Below are 23,077 nucleotides of genomic sequence, written 5' to 3'. Positions count from 1 at the left end.
AGCACCGGTCCAAACTGGAGCAATGTCTCCAGCTGCGTCACTTTGAGGACAACTACAAGGAGGTGAGTGGATCGGATGCACTCACGCTGACGTCTCTGTTCCTTGTCTTAAATGTGTTGCGTTTGTGCCTCCAGGTTAGAGTTCTGCTGGATCAGGTGTTGGAGAAAGTGTCCACCTTCTCGGAGGTGGGCATCAGCCCCGTCCATGCTGACCATATCTTAAGCGAGCTCACCACCTATGAGGAGACAGTCAGTGTAAGTGAAGCCTTCATCATCCCAATGTATGCTTTAATTGAAGAGTTAATGTCAGAGTTTATAGGTGACGAACCCCAAGGTGCAGAGATGATGGCAGGCATTGAATGGGAAAACATGATTTAATACAGGTACTATAGCAAAAAACAAACAAAAGGGAACAAACAAAAGGCGCGCACAAGGCGGAGAACAAACTAAGCTATAAACTAAAATAGCACAAAGGCTAACTGTGGACAATAAACAAAAACACTTACTCTGACACGAAGGAACTATGACTAAAGCGGAGTGGACAAAAGTAGACGGAGCTACAACGACAAATAGGTAGAAGGTAAGTGACAAGTATAGTAATGACAATGATCCAGCCGTGACTGGAGGGCAGGACAGGTTTGAATAGCAGCTGGCTGACTGGCACCAGGTGTGGCCAGGTGCCAATCAGCCACAGCTGAGGGGACAAAACACTCAGGGAACATAATCAGGAAATGAAGACAAAATAAAAGCACTGACAGGAAACTAAGACAAACGCAGAGGAAAAACTAAAACATAGCCAAACTGTCAGGGACAAGCCTGACAGTTAATTGAAAGCAGGTAGTAATTGGACAGAGGTTAATATTTGCTGATTGGCTGATATTATATATAACAAGTTCATGTCCAGGGTGTACCCTGCCTTCCGCCCGAATGCAGCTGGGATAGGCTCCAGTACGCCCCGCGACCCCGAAAGGGACAAGCGGTAGAAAATGGATGGATAGATGGATGTTTTAACTTGTATAAAAAATTAGAGTGGAATGGAAGAATGGAAAATGTAGCTCTCTTGTGACATGTCCACGTAAGCATTCTTTTTCACGTCAAAATATCACTTCCACGTTTTTTTAATAAAATCTCAATAGAAATACGATCTAAACTCAATTTGTTAAACGTTCGCCTCAGCCGCAGGTACTCACAGTTCTTCTTGCCTAAACGCCGCACTGAGTTGCAGGACGGAAGACAACTAGGAGCACCACAAGAAGCTTACTCGTTTGCCAACCAGCTAGCTAGCTTTCTTTTTGCCTTCGTTTGCTCTCCAAAACACAGCATTGATGGCTTTATTTGGAATATTACAATCCGAACACCGTTCCCGTTGTAGTTCTAGAGTATTTATTAGTAGCCAGCGAGAATGTATATTTTTGACCTGACGGATGTAAACAAAGGTCACATCAGAAGTATATTCCCTAATGGGGCGTGGCTACAGGATAGTTGCCGAATGGGAAACGTTTTCTAAGTTGTTTGCATGCATGTTATAAATGTTATAATTTTACATTAAATTTTCAATGATAATAATGTTAGTAAATTTGTGTGGTACATTACATAGGACATGTACCGGTAAGTGTCGAAAAGACAGCCAAAAGAGGTTGGTAGATAACAATTGGCTACAAACACTGTGATGCATGCATCGGATAACTGTTTCAGATGTCTGTGTTTCTGTATCTGTCCCTATTTCAAATAAACCTCTATTAAAAAAAAAAAAAATCTAAAGGTAAAATATAGTGTAGAAATGCAGGAAATGTAGTCTTGATTTTGGAAATTTTCTTACAGGACTTAGGTGGCAGCACATTGCGCCGATAGAAATGTTCGTCTTTTTTTTGGTCAGTTTTCCTCCTTTTTTATCAAAGGGTAATCACATTCCTTCAATATGGTAATTTATTACCAAGTATATTGTGTAACACAGCAGCAAAAGAGCCAAGGTTGTAATAGCGGTAAGAAGTAAACTGCTGACACAGCATTTATAGGGCTGATAAAGTTATTGTAGACAATAGTACGGCAAGTATAACACGCATTGACCCAGCACTAATTAGAGATATGGGTTATTTGCTTTTGTAGACCACACGCTGGTAGTTAGTTTGGACACAGGTATTAATTGACAGTAATTACTAATAAGCCATTGGATTTAATTGGAGGTAAAGCCATTTGCAAAAATAAAATAAAATTTACTGTTTTTGGTAAAATCGCATGATTCTACTTTTCGGTCTATTTTGAACATTTATTTATGTTGCTAAATATGGTTCCTTTTCTGTGCTCTTTTTAAGCAAACAATAATAAATTGTGATTGTGGCCCACAGGAGGTCCTGGACAGAGCTCTGGCTTTGGCGCGAGAAGGTGACGACCTCATCGAGAAGGCTCACTATGCTCAGGATTCTATTCTGCCCAAAAGTAGCGAGCTCCGAGCGGTAGGACAGGTCCTGAGTGCCGACTTGAAGGCCAAGAAGGAGCAGCTGCTCAAAGCCCGAGAGCTGCATGGCTGTTTAGAGAGGGTGAGGATCTACACAACCCAACACACATACACACTTTTCTCATGCTTTATCTCGCTGTAATCGACAGGCTTCAAAATGGTGCGACGACGGTATTTACCTTCTGGCGTCTCAGCCCGTGGACAAGTGTCAATCACACGAAGGGGCAGAGTTAGCCCTGCAGGAGCTGGAGGGTTTCCTGGCCGAAGCAGACCAAGAACGATTGTCGGATCCTAGTAACATCTGGAGAGATTATGAGGAAGTGCTCAACCAGCAGCTCAAGGTAAGACCCCCAGCTAAATGGGACACCCACCTCCTACAATGTCCTGACATTCAAAATCATCGATGTTGAATAGGACCAAGTGGAGAAGGTCTTCCAGAAGCAGGCGTCCATGCAAGAGATGTTCGACAAGAGGAGGGTCAGCCTGAATAAGTTGGCAGCCAAGCAGACCAGACCAGTGCAGCCAGTAGCCCCACGACCTGAAGCTTTCATCAAATCTCCCCTCAGCTCACCAGGTCAGTCCTAATAAGAGAAAGCCATTGAGTATAGACCAGTGTTTCCTAACAATAGGGCCAGGGCAGTAATGACAATCTCAAACAAACAGAATAAGTCTGGAGCTAACGTCATAGAGAAGTTTCTTGAGCGCAAAAATTATGATTAAAGTGGGGAAGCTGTATTTTTTTTATGCTCATGAATTTTATTTACAGTTTTGTTAGGAAACATGTATTAATAATTTGGTTTAATTTAGCAAAAAATAATTGTATATACATTTATTTTTCGTCAGTTATCTATGAGTCCCTTCTTATGCAGTATGTTTGGTTGATATTTAATCAACCTGACCTAAGCCTAAGGGTTATTTGTTAAATAAATAATAATCTTTGTGATTAGCACATGCTTTCATATCATTTGACAAGGTGTAAGTAGGTTAGCTATAATTATTGAATATAATTAAAATCAAAAGTAAGATTTCCATCCATCCATCCATCCGTTTTCTACCGCTTGTCCCGTTCAGGATCGCGGGGTTGCTGGAGCCTATCTCAGCTGCATTTGGGTGGAAGGTGGGGTACACCCTGGACAAGTTGCCACCTCATCGCAGGGCCAACACAGATAGACATACAACATTCACACTCACATTCACACACTAGGGCCAAATTCAGTGTTAATATTTGAGTGGGCCCAGGGCCACGATGTCAAAAATGTTAAGAACCTCTGGTATAGACCATTATGAAAATTTATTATAGTCTATTAGGGCCAGGATCTTCAGCTCTCACTGGATCGGTTCGCAGCTGAGTGTGAAGCGACTGGGATGAGAATCAGCACCTCCAAGCCAGAGTCCATGGTTCTCGCCCGGAAAAGGGTGGAGTGCCATCTCCGGGTTGCGGAGGAGACCCTGCCCCAAGTGGAGGAGTTCAAGTACCTCAGAGTCTTGTTCACGAATGAGGGAAGAGTGGATTGTGAGATCGACAGGCGGATCGGTGCTGCGTCTTCAGTAATGCAGACGCTGTATCGATCCGTTGTGATGAAGAAGGAGCTGAGCCGGAAGGCAAAGCTCTCAATTTACCGGTTGATCTACGTTCCCATCCTCACCTATGGTCATGAGCTTTGGGTTATGACCGAAAGGACAAGATAACGGGTACAAGCGGCCGAAATGAGTTTCCTCCGCCGGGTGGTGGGGCTCTCCCTTAGAGATAGGGTGAGAAGCTCTGCCATCCGGGAGGAGCTCACAGTAAAGCCGCTGCTCCTCCACATCGAGAGGAGCCAGATGAGGTGGTTCGGGCATCTGCTCAGGATGCCACCCGAACGTCTCCCTAGGGAGGTGTTTAGGGCACGTCCGACCGGTAGGAGGCCACGGGGAAGACCCAGGACACGTTGGGAAGACTATGTCTCCCAGCTGGCCTGGGAACGCCTCGGGATCCCCCGGGAGGAGCTGGACGAAGTGGCTGGGGAGAGGGAAGTCTGGGCTTCCCTGCTTAGGCTGCTGCCCCCGCGACCCGACCTCGGATAAGCGGAAGAAGATGGATGGATGGAGGGTGTATTCACTCTGTCTGCTTGGGCTCACTGCACACCTGATCGTATGAGCGCATTGATACTTTTATTAGGTACACCTTTACAATACAGTGAAGAAACTCGGATGTCTTTTCTCACAATAGTTAAAGTAAAGTCTGCCCGATTTTCTCGTTCTGACTGGTCCCAATGCAAGTGGACTTGGCAACAAGAGGCAACATACATTTATGGAAATTGTTAGCTAACTAGCAACTGACCATCAAAGCAATACCTCATGCATCGGTGCTTATTTAACCATGTAACAGGGTCAAAATGTTCAAAACCAGGTGTGTCAAATCACTCAAAATTCCGATCCATAAAATACCGATCGAGTTATTTCCGAGATCGCGTTATGTAGAAATCCTTATATTTTTCCCTAAAGTTATGCGCGTAGCTCAGCTGCCCTAAACCAGCTTGGTGGATCGTGTCCTCACGTTACGTGATGTGAATGGTGGATTGGGCTTCCACGTCACAGAATGGGTCGGGCGTTAGATTGACTCAGACATAGATGAGTCAATATTATTTGTTTTTTATTTACTTCTTTTTGGAGACTTTCATAAAGATTTTTTTGTGTAAGTTTGTTTTTACGCGATAATTTGGTGAAAACAACGCGATTGACTCTGGTGGAAAAAAGGCCATGGCACGATCGCGTTATGTAGGACCGCACTATATTGAACTTTGAGTGTCATTAATTACAGTCATATTTAGTGTGTTATGTTTTTTAAATGCCTAAGTCTTTTTTTTTTTAATCTCTAACGCTACTGTTTCTATACCAACAAATCAAGCAATTTCAATTTATTTGTATAGCCCTGAATCACAATTGCCTCATAGGGCTTCCCAAACCACAATGAGTTGTCTTGCCCTCTTCTTGTGCTTGACTGAGAACAGCAACAGTACCACCATGCGGCACAAAGATAATAGAATCTCATTAACGCATTATGGAAGTGTGCCTAATGAGGCGGCAGGTGGATGTATGTATGACATAATCATGCTATCATATTCTACATGACTCATCTCCCGCTGCAGCGCATAGAGGTAAACTGGATCGGAGTGCCTCCGTGGGAAACACTGGAAGTTCTGAGAAAGTGAGTAGACGTGATTTGATTTGTATTGACGAGCATTTGCTCCATATCGGTTCATTCAATCTTGTTTTCTGTCCTATAGGGGGACGAGCAGCTACAGAACGGACACGGTAACTGCAGACACGGCTCTCTGTCGGAAGAGGACGAGAACTTGGCTGTGCTGAGGAGGTGAGACATCATCCGGGAAATCCTCAACAGATGGATTGAGAAATTATTTCTCTTTTAGGCACGTCATGAACGAGCTGCTGGAAACTGAGAGAGCTTACGTCGAGGAGCTGCTGTGTGTGTTACAGGTGTTTATTTAACTCCCCTTATGAAGGCTGTTTTTATTTCTGTGTGTCGTTAGTATTACAGAGTTATGTTTATTGCAGGGTTACGCCTCCGAGATGGATAACCTAGCAATGGCGCACCTCATCCCCGCTTCGTTGCAGAACAAAAAGGAAGTTCTGTTTGGCAACATGCCTGAAATCTACCACTTCCACAAGAGGTGAATGAACGCCCTCTAATACTATTTTGTTTCACTCAAAATGAATAGCAATTAATGATGGCTTTGAAAACTCTCACTTGCAATGAGGATACAAGCATGTCTTTTATTGCCATGGCGACCTTGGACCAGCCTCACTTAATCACATAATGTTTGTTTTAAGACATTATGGGGGTTTCACTGGTGTCTTAAATTGTTTGGAAATACATTAATAGAAGGCATTAGCCTGTCCCTAGGTAAATCTATTCTCATGTGTGAATCATCTATGCCTTGGGTGCCCAAACTTTTAGAATCAAGGGTCACATTGGGCTAAAAAAATTGGTTGGTAGCCTATCTATCTATGTATCTATCTATCTATCTATCTATCTATCTATCTATCTATCTATCTATCTATCTATCTATCTATCATCTGTCCATCCATCCATCCATCCATCCATCTGAGTTTAGTGTAATGTAAAAGTCTTAAAATAGCTACATTACTAGACTACCATCAGCACTGTATAAAGAAAGTTACACTAACTTATAGTGATTTTTTTCAGATAAAACCTGTTTCTTAATATTTATTCCACATCAGTGTGCTGAACTGTTGGAGTGTGCGTGTGTGCTGATGAAGTTTACACAGCTGTTTTCTCGCGAGATTGGCAATCCCAATTATTTAAGACTGCACATTAAATTAATACCAAATTGAAGAGGGAAGTTTGCAAACATGTACAAATACAGTACAACCTGTGGTAAAGCCGAATTTTGGGGGGAAATCGAAATCGCCAATACGCTGTCATACGACAAACTGTTACCTTGTTTACTTTTCCTGACGGGCTCCTTAATGTTTTGTAATCCATCAGAAACATCAAACTCAGATCAAACGTGCCAAACGGGGAAGTGTGGCGAGAGAACGTTTTGCTTATTACCCATCATGCTTTGTAGTGGATTTAGAGGGATGTGATTTTGAATTGGTTATGGTGCTTTTTTTAATGTCCACATGTTTAGTGGACAGTGAGATTGTGTGGTGGCACATGTATGTAAACTTGATGTGGTGTTTTATTTAATTGCACCATGTTGTTTGGATAACTATATATAAATAGATGCTATGATTTTAAGGTAGCAATGTAACACACATGATCATTGGCTGACATTGGTTACGTTGACAATAAGAAGAAATGTATTAAGATTAACTTTAATATTATTAAAAAATGTAACAAGGCGTACTGCGGGCCGCACATGACCTGTGAGTCGTAGTTTGGACACCCCTGATCTAGGCTTCTAATCAAGATCTTGTTGGTTGGCTACCAAATGACACACATTGCTGCTACTAAGCAATCAGTATTTGTTGATTAATATGATGAATTAGGTTGATTGGCATCACTAAATTGGCCATAGTATGTGAATGTAAGCGTGAATGTTTGTCTGTCTATCTGTGTTGGCCCTGCGATGAGGTGGTGACCTCGGCAGTGTGTCCCACCTAACCCTAAGCATTCATCAAAAACAAGGTAGAGGTTTTATTTAACAAGTATATTTAGTATTTTTGGCCACTGTAACATTAATATAGGAAAATAAAACACTGTACTTTAATGAAGTGATTCTTTGGCGTACCACTAGATGAAGCTCGCGTACCACTAGTGGTACATGTACCAGAGTTTGAGATTTACTACTCTAGACCACTAGGACATTTTTAAATGTATATTAAAATCTTCATAGGTCTAGTTAATGTGTCATACAAGTGTAAGAAGAAGTTGATCTTGAAACAAAAAACTTGATGATGATGATGATGTTGTGACAAAAGTGAATGAGTGTATTAATGGTAGTTTAGATATGTGTACACTAAGTACACTATGATCTGCTTTTTTGAGTTTTGATGTTGACCTTTTAGGTTCTTTTAGCCATATTGTACTGTGCTGCCAAGACATCAGCGCAATAAGTTGAATTTCCTGTTCAAAGGTCATGGTTATTGCCAATTGTTGTGTGGTGGCTTTACTCAACATGAAAAAGACAAACAAAAAGCATAACACACTTAAAAATTAATGCTTCAGAAACTCACTGAGCTCAAGTCTCGCATGATGGCGGTATCTTGAGGTTTCATTGTACTCAGAAATGTAACAAATGTTATTTTTTTATGTATTTGTACTCTAAAACCTTTAGAATTTTTAGAAGATCTGGAATCTTTTTTTTTTCTATGGTTTTTCAGGACGTTTTTGAGGGAGCTGGAGCTGTACGCCGACTGTCCAGAATTGGTTGGGAGATGTTTCTTGGAAAGGGTTAGTAAATGATCATGTTCTACCAGTCAAATGTATTGATTGTAAATGTTTCCTGGACACAATTTATCTTTTCTCACTCAGATGACAGACCTGCAGATCTACGAGAAGTACTGCCACAACAAGCCCCGCTCCGAAAGCCTCTGGAGGCAGTGCTCCGACGCCGCCTTCTTCCAGGTACTTCTTCAGCACGTTCGCCTTTATCAGCTTGTTCTTTTGTCCTTATTTTTTTTAATTTTACCAGGAGTGTCAGAAAAAGCTTGAACATAAACTGGGCTTAGATTCATATCTGCTGAAGCCTGTACAGAGAATCACCAAATACCAACTGCTGCTTAAGGTAACATGTTCAGGATCTGTTCATCAAGGTTTGTGCTCAAGTGTTAAGTTTTTTTTGTATTGCTCTCTGCAGGAAATGCTTAAATACAGCAAAGGCTGTGAGGGGGCCAACGACTTGCAGGAGGCTCTGACGTCCATCTTGGGTATTCTTAAGGCTGTTAATGATTCCATGCACCTCATCGCCATTACAGGATATGAGGTACGATCTTATCCCGAACCATGGACCGTCAAAAGCCAGCCAGAACAATGTAAATCACAACTATAATATTTTACAGCGTATCACTTTTTAATACCTTCTTTGTGAGTACAAACCACTACGGTATCTTAAATAGTCTGTTGACTGTTTTTGTGACAGACAATAGCTAGCTAGGGAGTCGTTTATTTACTCAGCTGTAGAAAGGAACAGGTGTTTATCAGAACTAGTTATTTGAAACGCCTTTATTTGTACAAATGCATATAGAACAATATTACACATGTTATCTTCATGTAATACCATACTGTATATAGGTGTATTGATTTGATATCATTACCATTTCCCCCAAAATAAATAATATAATTAAATAACAAAGCAATACCATCATTCAATTTAAAAATAAATACAATATAAAGTGTATTTGATATGTGCAACAAAGAGGAAGAAACATAAAATAACTTAAAATGTGTAATGCATTTATAGAAATTACATAGGATACTGTTATGAGTGGGTTTATTATTGTGAGTATATGCAGATGTAAATATATTTTTCTTACATTCATATCTATCTGATATACTGGATACAACCGCCCCTTGTTTATCGCTGTAAATTGGTTCCAGACATGACTGTGATAAATGAACTTCCGTGAGTAAGAATAAATAAATATAAATGGCTAGAACATTATGAGAGCCCTCGAGACATGAAATAACACCCTTTAGTCATACTCTTTTTTTCCAATATAGTAATGCTGCCTGAGGCTGAGCCAATCAGTGCCACGATACTCATTGGTTTAGTTTCCTCTAGTGGCCAATACTATGGCAGTATTGACATGTTTAGTTCATTTAGCCATTTGTATGTTTGAAAAAGCTTAGTTTATGACAAACATTGTAGAATAACAGTTTTTTAAATCCGCAGTGTGGGGATTTTGCAATATTTGAAGCATGATGTGGCGAGGGACGACTACATTTTAATAAATCAGGTCATTATGTATTGTATTGTGGATCAAGAATAAGATTATTATATCTGAGTATTGGGCAGGATATTATAAGCTTTGCTTCTTCCTGCTCGTTTTCAGACACACTCTTTTTTTTCCATTTTCTTTTATTTTTCTTTTGTTTTTTATCTGTTTATTTATTTTTACAAATGAACATATTGTATTGGTCATGCTGTTTTTCTTATTTAAATTGTGCAAATGACAAGTATTTTTGGTTTGTTGTGTCCAAAATAAAAATAAAAAAAACAGATACAAGTTTTTTTCAATATTATATATTCGGATATTGTGATGATTTACTAATTTAGATTACTTAAATTAGATTAATAAATGTACAAATGGGTTGTCATAAATTAATCCAATATAATTTGGTAATGCAACACATTGGACATTAGGTAAGTCAAGTTTTTTTTCAGTTCCACAGGGAAATAATATAATATTATTTGAGGCCAGGTGTTTTATTTGTTGAAAGTATCATTGTGGCAATTAATTGAGACATGGCAGTTACTGTTAATAGTGGAGAACACTTTTTAAAGAAATACATTTTTACCATTTCTACTACAGCGCTCACAGTGTAAACAGATCCCAATGTTATTCTGTGTGGTGCTAAAGTGACTTGAAATAGGTTACATGTTAAATCCCAGAGAGAACTACAACAGCCTCTACTTAATCCCTATTTTCTTCAGGGGAACCTGGGCGACCTTGGCAAGCTGCTGATGCAGGGTTCGTTCAGCGTGTGGACCGAGCACAAGAAAGGCCACGTCAAGGTCAAGGACCTGGCCCGTTTCAAGCCCATGCAGAGGCACCTCTTCCTGCACGAGAAGGCCCTGCTCTTTTGCAAGAAGAGGGAGGAGAACGGGGAGGGCTATGAGAAAGCTCCCTCCTACAGCTTCAAGCAGTCGCTCAGTGTAAGCGCATTTTGCATTGTAGGATTTTGTATTGATTGGTTGACATTTCTCTGGTCTGTTTGCCACAACAGATGAATGCTGTGGGAATTACCGAGAACGCCAAAGGAGGAGATAAAAAGTTTGAAATCTGGAGCAACTCCAGAGAAGAGGTCTTCATTGTACAGGTACGGCTGTGGATGGATGTAAACTAGCCACGTTGGTCAAGTAAAATACAATTTGCACTTTTCAACCTTTTATTATTTGTTACTCATTTTTAGGCCCTGACTGCTGAAGTGAAGACCACCTGGGTGAACGAGATTAGGAAGGTTTTGACCACTCAGCTGGAGGCGTGCAGAGGTAAAGAGGGTACTCTTACTGTGAAAGCACCTGCTTGTTCCAAAAGTTTACTTTGAAAAGCAAGGGCACTATATAGTGAAACTGTAAATAACATTCTTCTTTCGAAGCAAAAACCATACTGAAATACAGTGGTACCTTGGGATACCAGTTTAAATGGTACTGTGATGCAGCACCACCCATTGAAATGAATTAAAATCAATGTAAAAAAATAGTAACATTTTAAAATTGAACATGTCTTTTAAAAGAAAATGAAAATGTAGATAAAATGTATTGTATAAAAACAATAACAGAATGTTCTAACAACTACAGTAGTTTTACTAGGTAATGTAATAATTATGTGCAGCATTTATCTCCTTTAAAGTACAAGTAGAGTGGAAAAACAAGTTGACTTTATGTGCTTATTTGTGTTTCATTGTATCCATAAAACTGTATCCAATTGTATTTACAATCCGCAAAGTAGGTGAAAACACAGTTAAAACATCACAAAATGACACAAGTTCAGTCAGCCATTTTGAATATTGCGCTCCGAACACCTTCAGTTATTTCCGTAGATTCTACGTCACTGGAGTAACGCTTCTGCACTCCGACCATGTTGTCAGATCATATGCAAACATTTTGAAAGAGATGTGCTGTTTATCATTCACAATCCTTTTGCAAGTCAAGAACACATATGCTTGGCTATTTTATGCATTCTAAATCGTAAATAAATTGCTAACAATTGGGTCAACAGATTGAGGGTCTTCTGTTGCGCTCATTATACTCTCTCTAAAAACATCCAGAAATCCTCAACAATACTCTATTTACATGTTGTGACCTGAAAATTAACCAAACGTGAGTGATATTGTTATAAGCGCCAACGCAGACGGGCTATTTTAGCAGCGGATTGATAGCAGTGAGCTAATGCCTTCTTACATTGCCATTGTTAACACATTATAGGCCAGTGACTGCTTTTGCTTCGTCTCAAACTTGCTAAAGTAAATTCTAGATTATAACTATTGCATCTCTCACCTGGTAGTAGACAAATGTGGCCATGGTCTGACAGGCTGGTCGACTTTCACGTCCTCGTGATGGCGAAAAAGACAGCAAAAGAGGCTTCCTGCAATAACTTTTTTTTAACCCTTTGTGAGGATTGTGATTGAATCTTCATCTAAACGGAATTATGTGAGCGTCCCGTCGATCGGCCTCCCAGCGAGAGTGGAAATATTACAGTAAGTGTTTGTTTTATTATGGTTTAATATAGTTCGTTTGTATGTTTAGCACCTAGCAATGCTGCGGATGCTATAGTGTCACAATGAAACTGCGTCCTGGTAGCACTCGGCTTCCAAAACTTACTACTCTGCCTCTTTGTGTTCGGGCTCAAAAATATAAGGTCCTGAATCATATTTTTTCCCAAAGTAACTGTTGTTGGTTCTCACAAAGTCTGCTTGATTAGCATTGTTGTTGATGGGGAAGGAATATTTGGTTCCTAGTGCAGCGTCACGCAATCACGTGACAGGCCTCATCATCTGTCAAAATGGCTCTGTGACCTCTGTGAGATGATACTATTTTGATCATATCTATTTATTTGCAAACTTTGGAAGTCTTTTGGTGTCATAAATATAAATATTTATATGAAAATAGCTTCAAAATAGAGGCAACTTGTTTTTCCACTCTACTGGTACTTTAAGCTGCTTCTCTGTCAAAAACACTATCAGCGGTTTTTTCCATATTTTAAAGGATAAATGTCTGCTGTTCAGATATGATTTCAATGTCTTTGGCTTGCATTATGGACTCGTTGTGCTTCAGTATGGTGCAGACTACCAGTGCTACGCCCAAACTGCTTTGTCAAGTCGGTTACACATTAAATCATGTTTTTGATTATTTCTTTTTTTTAACTCATTTTTTATTATTTATTTTTTTAACTCAATGAATACCCTCTGCTTCTTCTTCTCAACACTGTCCTCCACACTCACTTTCTCTTTTCCAATGGTTGGAAAACAAAGTTATTTCCATCTCTCGCTAAAAGCTAATTCTAGCGAGTAAAACCAGATGAATGGGTCGGATCTTGCAAGGTTCACCACGTCAACTAGCGCTGAGGAAGCTCGTAACCTGAATTTTTACTGGCAGCCTTAAGAATAAGAATTAGCTGTAAGCTTGTAAGATGATGTACCAATGGCTAAATATAACATACAACCTTATTCTGTAAGGGCAACAGAACTAACAATTAGAATCCTTATTAGCTATTTAAATAACCTAAGAAAAAAACTTGAATGTGTTTTCAGTGTTCTTTTTTTTTAATTTTAAATCTACCTCACTATCATTCTTACTTCATGTTTTACAGAGGCCAGCCAGCAGAGGGCGCCAGATCAATGTATCCCAGGTCCCACTGTGACAAGTGGACCAGAGAACGTTAGGTATATCTGCAACACACTCACAACTGTGTCCAAGTGATGTTCTTAACATGTTCTTGTCGCCCAGCAGCAGTCCTTTCAAAATGCGCCAGAGGAGTCTGAAAAAAGGAGAACTCGATGCCAATTCCTCTCCTTCGCCAAAGTCTGTAGGAAAAGGTGAGCAACTTCAAACCCTAATTCATTCATGCATGCAAATTACTCCTTTAGTTCAGCCTCTTGTCTTGATCAATATCTTTCCTCATGATTCCTTCCTGCTGTTTTTAACCCATACCTTTTATCTTTCCTCCTGTTCTTCCTCTCGTTTATGTCACTGTTCCCTTTGTCTTGCATTCCCTCTGGGTCAGACGAGAGAGCCACAAGCCCTACCTCAGACAGAACCGCCATGGCTAAAAAGCGCTTTACTTTACAGGGCTTCAGTAACCTGAAAACCCAGAAAGGTAACTGCAGGTTATTAATTTTTTTCATCAGATCAGATCAACATGCGTCCTGTGTGAAGTTCGCCTTTTATATTCACGTTAACCGCGCCATTTAAAGGAATCTTTTGTTCCCTAAACATACCCCAGTCGTGCTCTTTATACTGTTTTATACTGAATGCAAGTATTCATGTTAGCCCTTTTACACGTTTGTAGGAACATATGATATTCTGCATGTCAAATTATTCAGAGTCCTGTGTTGAGTTTAATTTATGCATTCAATTTTGTGTTTTTTTATTTTATTTAGACTTTATTTAGAGGACATAATTTGTGCATTACTAGTATGTGCTCCTATAAATTATACTATTTTCCTTAGCATCTTTTTGCTGCCCTGCGCAACAGAGAAAGGACAGGGAGAGTCAGTAGAATCCCAGTGAAAGTCAACAGACAAGGATTATGAGTGTATTTACACATTTTCATTTTCAATCGCTACCTTCTAAGAAGTGTTTTTTAACCACAGTGCCATCTGCTGGATAAGGTGCCGTAGTGCCCAACTTGCTGCTAATTCAAAAGTGCTGCTTTTTAAATGCTTATGCTGTTGATCTCATCTAACTGCCTTCAGACATTTAGGGCCTGATCTACTAAGATCCCAAATAACAGTGTGTGCAAATTATAAAATTGTGTGTACTATGAGTGGGCGTATTGTTGCAGCGCATCTACTAAGACTGTGCGCAATTGATAACAAGTGCAAAAGTGGTGTCTACAGGAGCTAAAAAAAAGCCTACAAAATATGAAACCTACAGGACCAATTTAAACAATATGAATTAGTGATACAAATATTCCATGATTTGAATACACTTGTTTAATTAATATTAAAGATTAAAGTACCAATGATTGTCACACACACACTAGATGTGGTGAAATTTGTCCTCTGCATTTGTCCCATCCTCTTGGGGAGCAGTGGGCAGCAGCGGCGCCGCGCCCGGGAATCATTTTGGTGATTTAACCCCCAACTCCAACCCTTTGTTGCTGAGTGCCAAGCAGGGAGGTTATGGGTCCCATTTTTATAGTCTTTGGTATGACTCGGCTGGGATTTGAACTCCAACCTACCGATCTCAGGGCGGACACTCTAACCACTAGGCCATGCAACTTTCTGTGCAACTTGTAGTATTATATATACAAGAAAGGAGCCTATATTGATAGGCGAAGTAGCTGTTGCAATATACATGTAATGAAATGTTCTTTCACCTACAGATTCCTTATATATATATATTTTTTAAATGCTAGTAAAATAATGTTAACCATCATACAGATCACTTCAAAACGTGGATGAAGACAATATATTGAGTGACAATAACGTACAGATGATTTTTTTCAAATATCATTGTTGATTTATTAAAATGTTGTCAACGTTTCCGCAATTATTTATTTTTAAATATTAAGGCTCGGGATCTTTCTGTGTGGAGTTTGCATGTTCTCCCCGTGACTGCGTGGGTTCCCTCTGGGTACTCCGGCTTCCTCCCACCCCCAAAGACATGCACCTGGGGATAGGTTGATTGGCAACACTAAATTGGCCCTAGTGTGTGAATGTTGTCTGTCTATCTGTGATGAGGTGGCGACTGCCCGAATACAGCTGAGATAGGCTCCAGCACACCCCGCGACCCCGAACGGGACAAGCGGTAGAAAATGGATGGATGGATGGAAATATTAACAACTGACGTGTTTTGAACTTTATTTTGTATTTTGAACGTCGAATGAATGCCAGCTGGGTAATCCGTACCACCTTTTCTGAACAATGTGTAAGCGCAATCTAGACAACACAACCTATTTTTAGCACACCAAAGGTGCGCTGTGGGAAGCGCATCCAGATGCAAAAAGAAAAGTATTTATATATATATATATATATAGTGTGTATCCATGTAAAAATTAACGCCCAAAAACACAAGCAGACATCAAAACGAAATCAATTGAATTAATTTTGGTGTTAACTGCCTACAGTCAGCGTCCATTCATCAAACAGCTAAAACATTTGAAAATGGCATTGCCGAGTAGACAATATGTGTAATATTTTTATATCTGACAGTCTGTCATTGAAGCGCAATCTCTTACTTTGTCAGGGCTATTTGTGGGTAACTGTGCCAGTTTGCACGCGCCTTTAAAACGTGTTAAATATAAATAACCTTTCAGTCTTCGCTTATTACAAACGCTAAAGTATAGTGGACATTTTGATAAACAGCATGTAGTCTGTATATTCATGAAGACAGACACACTTAATGGAATGGTGCTCTCTATTTTCCTCATTTAAGAGACGCAATCCATTGCACACTGGCTTAGTAAATCAGCTTAGCGTGCTCCATTAAGTTAGCACATGTTTTACTGCACGCAAATCTTTAGTAGATCAGGCCCTTAATGTACTGTAAATGTTCTAATTAAAGGAAGCATGCAAAAACAGCTGAGGAGAATCTTATGATCTAACAACTTGTTTTTTAAATTATATTAATGATTTGGTATGCAAAGTGGAAAGGAAAGCAAACTGTGGGTCTCTTTGACCACATGGACATTCATAAAGAAGTATATCGCACAACGTAGAACCATTGTTGTAATTACAGAAAAGAGCATTGTTTTTTTTCTTAAAATGTAATTACAAACACTGCTTTTGTAGACAATGAAGCGGTTAATTGAACAAAGCTGTTAATTGGAGCATATAGGGTACTATTAATCTTTTCAAAAGGTTCATACAGTATGTGTAGTGTATTGTGAGGTCATCGTTAGGTCCAACGTTGCACGCTTCCCTCCACAGAGGCGCCAACCACAGATGATAAGAGTTTCACCTTACCCATGAACACTCTGTTGTCAGCAGGTATCACACAGCAGCTTTAGTTGTAGCAGTAGTTTCATGTACTGCAGAACAATCAGACACTTAGATTGGAAAGTTACTTGTAGTATTATTATTAATCATGCCATACAACATGAAGAACAAGTAGACTAATGATTCCTTCGTTAAGATCTGGATAATGTATTTTCTTCCGTGTGCTGACACACATGTGCATTTCTTCACCAAATATCTGTAGGATCTCCAACTAGCCCCGATCACAAGACCAAGCGCCAGAGTGACCCGACGCCATTCGGCTTCAAAGGTACAGTAAGCATGCTTCTCCTCCTCTCCACCAGCATATTTTATCTCTTAAGACGCACTTTCAAAAGCATCTGAAATTGGATAGCAAACTTTTTCATCCCCTCAAGGCTGGAACAAGACATCTCTATCGCTAGACGCCTCAGAGGAAAATGAAGGCTACTCCAGTGGCGAAGAGCCTCTTAACTCAGACCCTGAGGACGACAACAGCAAGAAGCTGGTGAGTCACACACAGATTGAAATGAATAAGCAAAATGTTTTAAAAAAGTTTGTGAATTGAATTACCCTTAAGACAGGGGGGTCTCTAAAGTCAGCAGCTGTTTTTTATCAGCCTGATGGTATATTCTAAACACAGAATTTAAGATATCCTCTCATACAAGCAATGATGTACTATTTTGTTCATATTTTTCTCATATAACAAAAACATAGTTTTGTATATCGTTAACTAACTTTATAGCACATTATGACCTATGTTGCACTTATTATAGCATGTAATAACTGTATGTAAACAAAAGCAGAAGAATATTGTTATTTTCTGTATGCCTAGATGGCTTTTTTATTATTATCCGCACTTTCACAACAAAAAATCTTAGCTTCCCCGAAACGGCTTTAGATATATTACCAAATATTTTATTTTAAAAGGCTGGCTTGTTTAAAGTGAAAAACTAGTTCAACCGGAAAAATATATATACGGGATATTCTTTGTAACCATTTAAAAGTCATTTTTATTTAAAATGTATTTTTTTATTTTTATTTTTTATTTCAAAACAATAAAAATATCAGTAGCTTCCTCTGGTGGACGGACATCAAAATTAAAAACTGAAAGCTTGTGGTTTAAATAAGATACATTTAAAAGTTTTTATTTACTGTATTTGTTTTTAAACATAACTTTTTTAAAACAAGAATAGCAGCACACACACAGTAGCAAGGCAAGAAATATGGACTGTTGCTGCATGCTTTGAATGGAGAAAAAGTAGCGCCATCTGGTGTACAAACATCAAAATCAAAAACTGAAAGCTAATGCTCTTTCAAATTTTCTTGTAATCAGACAATATTTTCGGTATATTTAGATGGTATCTTTACCTGACATGTTTCGACTGTCATCTGCAGTCTTCTTCAGAAGGGTCACCTGACCACAGTGAATTTTTGCCTCTCAGTTGTTGTTATAGGCGTGGCCAACCAGGCAGACCTGTCAAGTCTACCTGGATGGCTACCTATTGATCAATTTAATGAAAGCTAATGGTTCAATTTACAATATTAAAGATACATTTGAAAGTTCTTATTCATTCAAAATGTGATTTGTTTAAAAAAAATACAAATGTTTAAAACAACATAAATAGCAGCACACACAGTGGAGAGGCAAGAAATGCATTGAATGGGAAAAGGTAGTGCCATCTGGTGTACGAACATCAAAATTAAAAACTGAAGCTAGTGGTTCAAATGGAAATATTAAAAATAAATGTAAAAGTTTCTATTTTTTTAATTTAACATATTTTAAAAACCCAAACATTTTTAGAACAACATAAATAGCAGCACACACATTAGCGAGGCAAGAAATGCTGACTGTTGCTGCTTTCTTTTAATGGGCATAAATAGGGCCATCTGGTGTACGGACATCAAAATTAAAAACTGAAAGTTAGTGGTCCAAATTGAAATATAAAACATTAATTTGTGATAAGAAATTTAAATTTTTAATGCTTCTCAGTGACATGTTTTTTTTTGTCAATGGAAACAAATGTCATTTTTTTGTGTAATCAGGTTCAAAATAAACTCCGGCTTCCTCCCACCTCCAAAGACATGCACCTGGGGATAGGTTGATTGGCAACACTAAATTGGCCCTAGTGTGGTTTCATAAATACACCTTACGGTGCAACCTGGACACATCATCAGTGATTCTCCCGGGGTCATAGGGCGACCCAGCCGAGGGTGATCAGTCCCTCGACTTGTGTCCAGGTAGCGCTCCACGCCACACGTCCCCCCTCCGACGGTCTGCCCCGGGGTTGCGCCGGTGGTGCTTGGAGGTTCCAGGCACTGTGGGGAGTGTCCGGGCCTGGGTCCTCCTCCGTCTCATCAGGGCCGTACAAGGTACTGGCCCTGTGAAGTGAAGTGAAGTGAATTACATTTATATAGCGCTTTTTCTCAAGTGACTCAAAGCGCTTTACATAGTGAAACCCAATGTCTAAGTTACATTCAAACCAGTGTGGGTGGCACTGGGAGCAGGTGGGTAAAGTGTCTTGCCCAAGGACACAACGGCAGTGACTAGGATGGCGGAAGCGGGGATCGAACCTGCAACCCTCAAGTTGCTGGCACGGCCGCTCTACCAACCGAGCTATACCGCGTTGCACCACGGGTTTCCTCAGGCAGCCTATCTTGATCTTATGTGTCTTCAGGGTTTTTCGCAGCGTTATATGGGCACTCCCTTGCGGGAGCTGCAACTTGGGATGCTACCCCTCCCTGCCCCGGTTGCCGTCTTTCCGAGCTGTCAACTGTCTCTCCAGTTGTCACCACTCTTTCGGGGTTGTCATCCAGCCTCTTCCTGGAAGTCAATGGCGATGCCATACTGGATCGGTTTCATAAATACACCTTACGGTGCAACCTGGACACATCATCAGTGATTCTCCCGGGGTCATAGGGTGTTTCGGGTCTTAATCAAACACCCTCTCCCGGGCGACCCAGCCGAGGGTGATCAGTCCCTCGACTTGTGTCCAGGTAGCGCTCCACGCCACGCGTCCCCCCTCCGACGGTCTGCCCCGGGGTTGCGCCGGTGGTGCTTGGAGGTTCCAGGCACTGTGGGGAGTGTCCGGGCCTGGGTCCTCCTCCGTCTCATCAGGGCCGTACAAGGTACTGGCCCTGTGCGTTGCACCACGGGTTTCCTCAGGCAGCCTATCTTGATCTTATGTGTCTTCAGGGTTTTTCGCAGCGTTATATGGGCGCTCCCTTGCGGGAGCTGCAACTTGGGATGCTACCCCTCCCTGCCCCGGTTGCCGTCTTTCCGGAGATGGCACTCCACCCTTTTCCGGGCGAGAACCATGGACTCTGGCTTGGAGGTGCTGATTCTCATCCCAGTCGCTTCACACTCAGCTGCGAACCGATCCAGTGAGAGCTGAAGATCCTGGCCCTAATAGACTATAATACATTTTCATAATGGTCTATACCAGAGGTTCTTAACATTTTTGACATCGTGGCCCTGGGCCCACTCAAATATTAACACTGAATTTGGCCCTAGTGTGTGAATGTGAGTGTGAATGTTGTCTGTCTATCTGTGTTGGCCCTGCGATGAGGTGGCGACTTGTCCAGGGTGTACACCGCATTCCGCCCGATTGTAGTTGAGATAGGCTCCAGCACCCCCGCGACCCCGAACGGGACAAGCGGTAGAAAATGGATGGATGGATGGAAGTTCAAAATAATTAAAATTAATTTCTAATGAAGTACAAATTAAAAATATATATATTTAAGTTAGAAAAAATTACAATAAAACACATGAATATAATTAATAAAAAATACAAGTTCAAAGATGACAATTGATGATTTAGAAAAATAATACCACTGTGTGTCTTTGTAAAACAGTGTGCTGGTAAATACACTGTGACTGGGGACTATGAGAAAGTTTCCACTCAAGACGTGGCAGTGAAAAGCGGAGACGTGGTGCAGCTGGTGAAAGAAGCAGAGGATGGACAGTGGTGAGTGCGACATAAGACACTAATGAGTCACGAATGATGATGATGATGATGATGTCGCCTGTTTTTGTGGCGCTCGACCCAGGTTAGTGCGGAACCTGAACACATCTATGGAGGGCTGGATGGCCACGGCTAATCTGGTGACGCTCATCGCCAAGTCCAAGTCGTGCCAGTCCCTCACCAGCTCAGGTACTCAAGATTCAATCATAGGAAAGGAAAACTAAATATGTAGTGCACTTACTGGCCAATTAATGAGGTACATTCTAAGTGAGGGTTAGGATCTACCTGACTTGTTCGAAAGATCCTGAAGTACAAGGCCATATTGTTCCTTAATAGCACTGCTAGATGTAGTTGATCACTGCACCGCTTGCATTGCTTGGCCCTAACAGTGACACAAATTCAAGATTCAAGTATATAATACAGATGTATAGATATACTGTACATAGTGTTATGTACAGTATACCTACAATTCCCTTTAAGCGTTCACAAATTGCATTTTAAAAAAGGAAAACAAAAACTTTATCCTTCAAAAAAAGTCAACTGCTATCTACAGAAATAAACTGTCACACTGGTAACGTTTAGAATGTGCAAATTGTGCTTATAAAGATGCAAAAATTATGTTCTAGTGTTGTTTTCTATGACGAGGGTGATGCTTTGAAATGTGCAGGTAAAGTTATCGTAAAAAGATTAGTTTATATGCACCTTTACCCAGATCCTCACCAATATGGTGTTAAGTTGTTTATTGGTCAGCCACCATGATCTTTAGATGAATAGGGTAAATGAAATATTTATTTTGTGTTAAATTGCTCAAATTTCTGTGAGGTGGTGGCAGTGTATGAAGACATAATCATTTAATAAAATGGTGTCGCTGTCTAAATAATTCTACAACAAATTATATTTCCTGTTAATTCAAATGAGGAAAGTCTGGCTTGAAATATTTTTTTATCTTCCATCATTTCTCATTCAAGTGTGCTAAATGTTGTTTTAATTTACTTTCAAAATAGAAGGCAGTGGATCAGAACACCTCAGCACGTCGTCCAGTTCCAGCGAGACGTGCGCGCCGTTCTCCGACAGCAAATCCTGAGCTGCCCACCGCCGCCTTCCTTCCTCCCTCATGAACGTCTTGTGGCTGTCAGTGATGTATTTGTCAGCATTGAAACCAGCAGATTTCACCCACCCAAAGCCTCACACCCGTCCAATGTGAGTAGCAGAGGATACATACCGAAATGCATTATGTTTATTTGGATAACATAAGATGAAGTTATAGAGGTAACGGGCCAGCAGGACTGATCTCAGTTATTAGTGTACAGTATGGGGGCCACCTGCATCAAGTCACCCACAGTGAAAGCACAATTTAAAACCTTTGATAATGCTTCTGACACAATTTATTTATTTGTAAGGAAAAAACACCTACTTTAGTCAGATTTACTTCTAATATCTTATTTTTTTACTGTGTCCTTTCAGTAAAGTCATTACTGTTAGATAATGATGTTTTTGCCATCAGCTTTCCAGACTCGTATGTCTGTCAGGCTCCTCGGCTGTGTCATCTGTTCACTACAATCTACAAAAAAAACCCAGAAGAAAATATTGTTTATAATCAGAGATGACTGTATAGCGCCATAACTTATTCCATTCATGTTTTGAATGTAGATATTGTTTATTAATGCCTGTCATGAGATGTTTATTATTGGAGCTGCTATATTGTACATTATGTATGGTGATGTCACTGCCTTGTGACTTTTTTTATATATATACAGTATATATAAGTAAAAAGAACTTGATGATAATGCTGTCATGTTTGTTGTTTTGTGTGTTATTTTGTAATAATGTAAAAAAATACATTTTAATATAGCTTCCACAGTGTAAGTAGGTTTAAACGAATGTATACTGTAATGTTAGTTAAAGCCCAATTACACGCACTGTAATATTAATCAATAATAGTTAAATAATAACAATAATAGTTAAATGTGCACTATATATATATGTATATATATATGCATGTATGTATATATATATATATGTATATGTATGTATATATGTGTGTATATATATATATGTATATACATTAATATATATGTATATACATTAATATATATATATATATATATATATACAGTATATGTATGTGTATGTGTGTGTGTGTGTGTGTGTGTGTGTATATACAGTATGTGTGTGTATGTATATATATATATATATATATATATATATATATATATATATATGTGTATATGTATGTATATATATATATATATATGTGTATATGTATGTATATATATATATATATATATATATATATATATATATATATATATATATATATATATATATA

The 23,077-nt window shown here is 39.6% G+C and overlaps 1 protein-coding gene across 1 annotated transcript in view; it reads left to right on the top strand.

The window, feature by feature from the left end:
- Positions 1 to 22,704, top strand: part of LOC133664825 (guanine nucleotide exchange factor DBS-like) — a 49,687-nt gene extending 26,983 nt beyond the window's left edge. Inside the window, 25 exon segments of the mRNA XM_062069760.1 lie at positions 1 to 62; positions 135 to 254; positions 2,345 to 2,536; positions 2,604 to 2,795; positions 2,869 to 3,028; positions 5,583 to 5,641; positions 5,721 to 5,806; positions 5,865 to 5,931; positions 6,010 to 6,125; positions 8,305 to 8,374; positions 8,456 to 8,548; positions 8,616 to 8,708; positions 8,781 to 8,906; positions 10,578 to 10,799; positions 10,871 to 10,963; positions 11,057 to 11,135; positions 13,456 to 13,528; positions 13,596 to 13,681; positions 13,870 to 13,962; positions 16,739 to 16,798; positions 17,010 to 17,075; positions 17,182 to 17,291; positions 20,639 to 20,751; positions 20,834 to 20,937; positions 21,753 to 22,704. Of these exon segments, the coding sequence (XP_061925744.1) occupies positions 1 to 62; positions 135 to 254; positions 2,345 to 2,536; positions 2,604 to 2,795; positions 2,869 to 3,028; positions 5,583 to 5,641; positions 5,721 to 5,806; positions 5,865 to 5,931; positions 6,010 to 6,125; positions 8,305 to 8,374; positions 8,456 to 8,548; positions 8,616 to 8,708; positions 8,781 to 8,906; positions 10,578 to 10,799; positions 10,871 to 10,963; positions 11,057 to 11,135; positions 13,456 to 13,528; positions 13,596 to 13,681; positions 13,870 to 13,962; positions 16,739 to 16,798; positions 17,010 to 17,075; positions 17,182 to 17,291; positions 20,639 to 20,751; positions 20,834 to 20,937; positions 21,753 to 21,832 (2,615 nt within the window). The 3' untranslated portion in view covers positions 21,833 to 22,704.
- Positions 22,705 to 23,077: the final 373 nt, after the last annotated feature.

Source organism: Entelurus aequoreus, linkage group LG14, assembly GCF_033978785.1.
Source record: "Entelurus aequoreus isolate RoL-2023_Sb linkage group LG14, RoL_Eaeq_v1.1, whole genome shotgun sequence".
NCBI classification, from domain to species: Eukaryota; Metazoa; Chordata; class Actinopteri; order Syngnathiformes; family Syngnathidae; genus Entelurus; species Entelurus aequoreus.
Note: the sequence above shows the minus strand (reverse complement) of the source record. Positions and strands in the feature narration are given on the sequence as shown.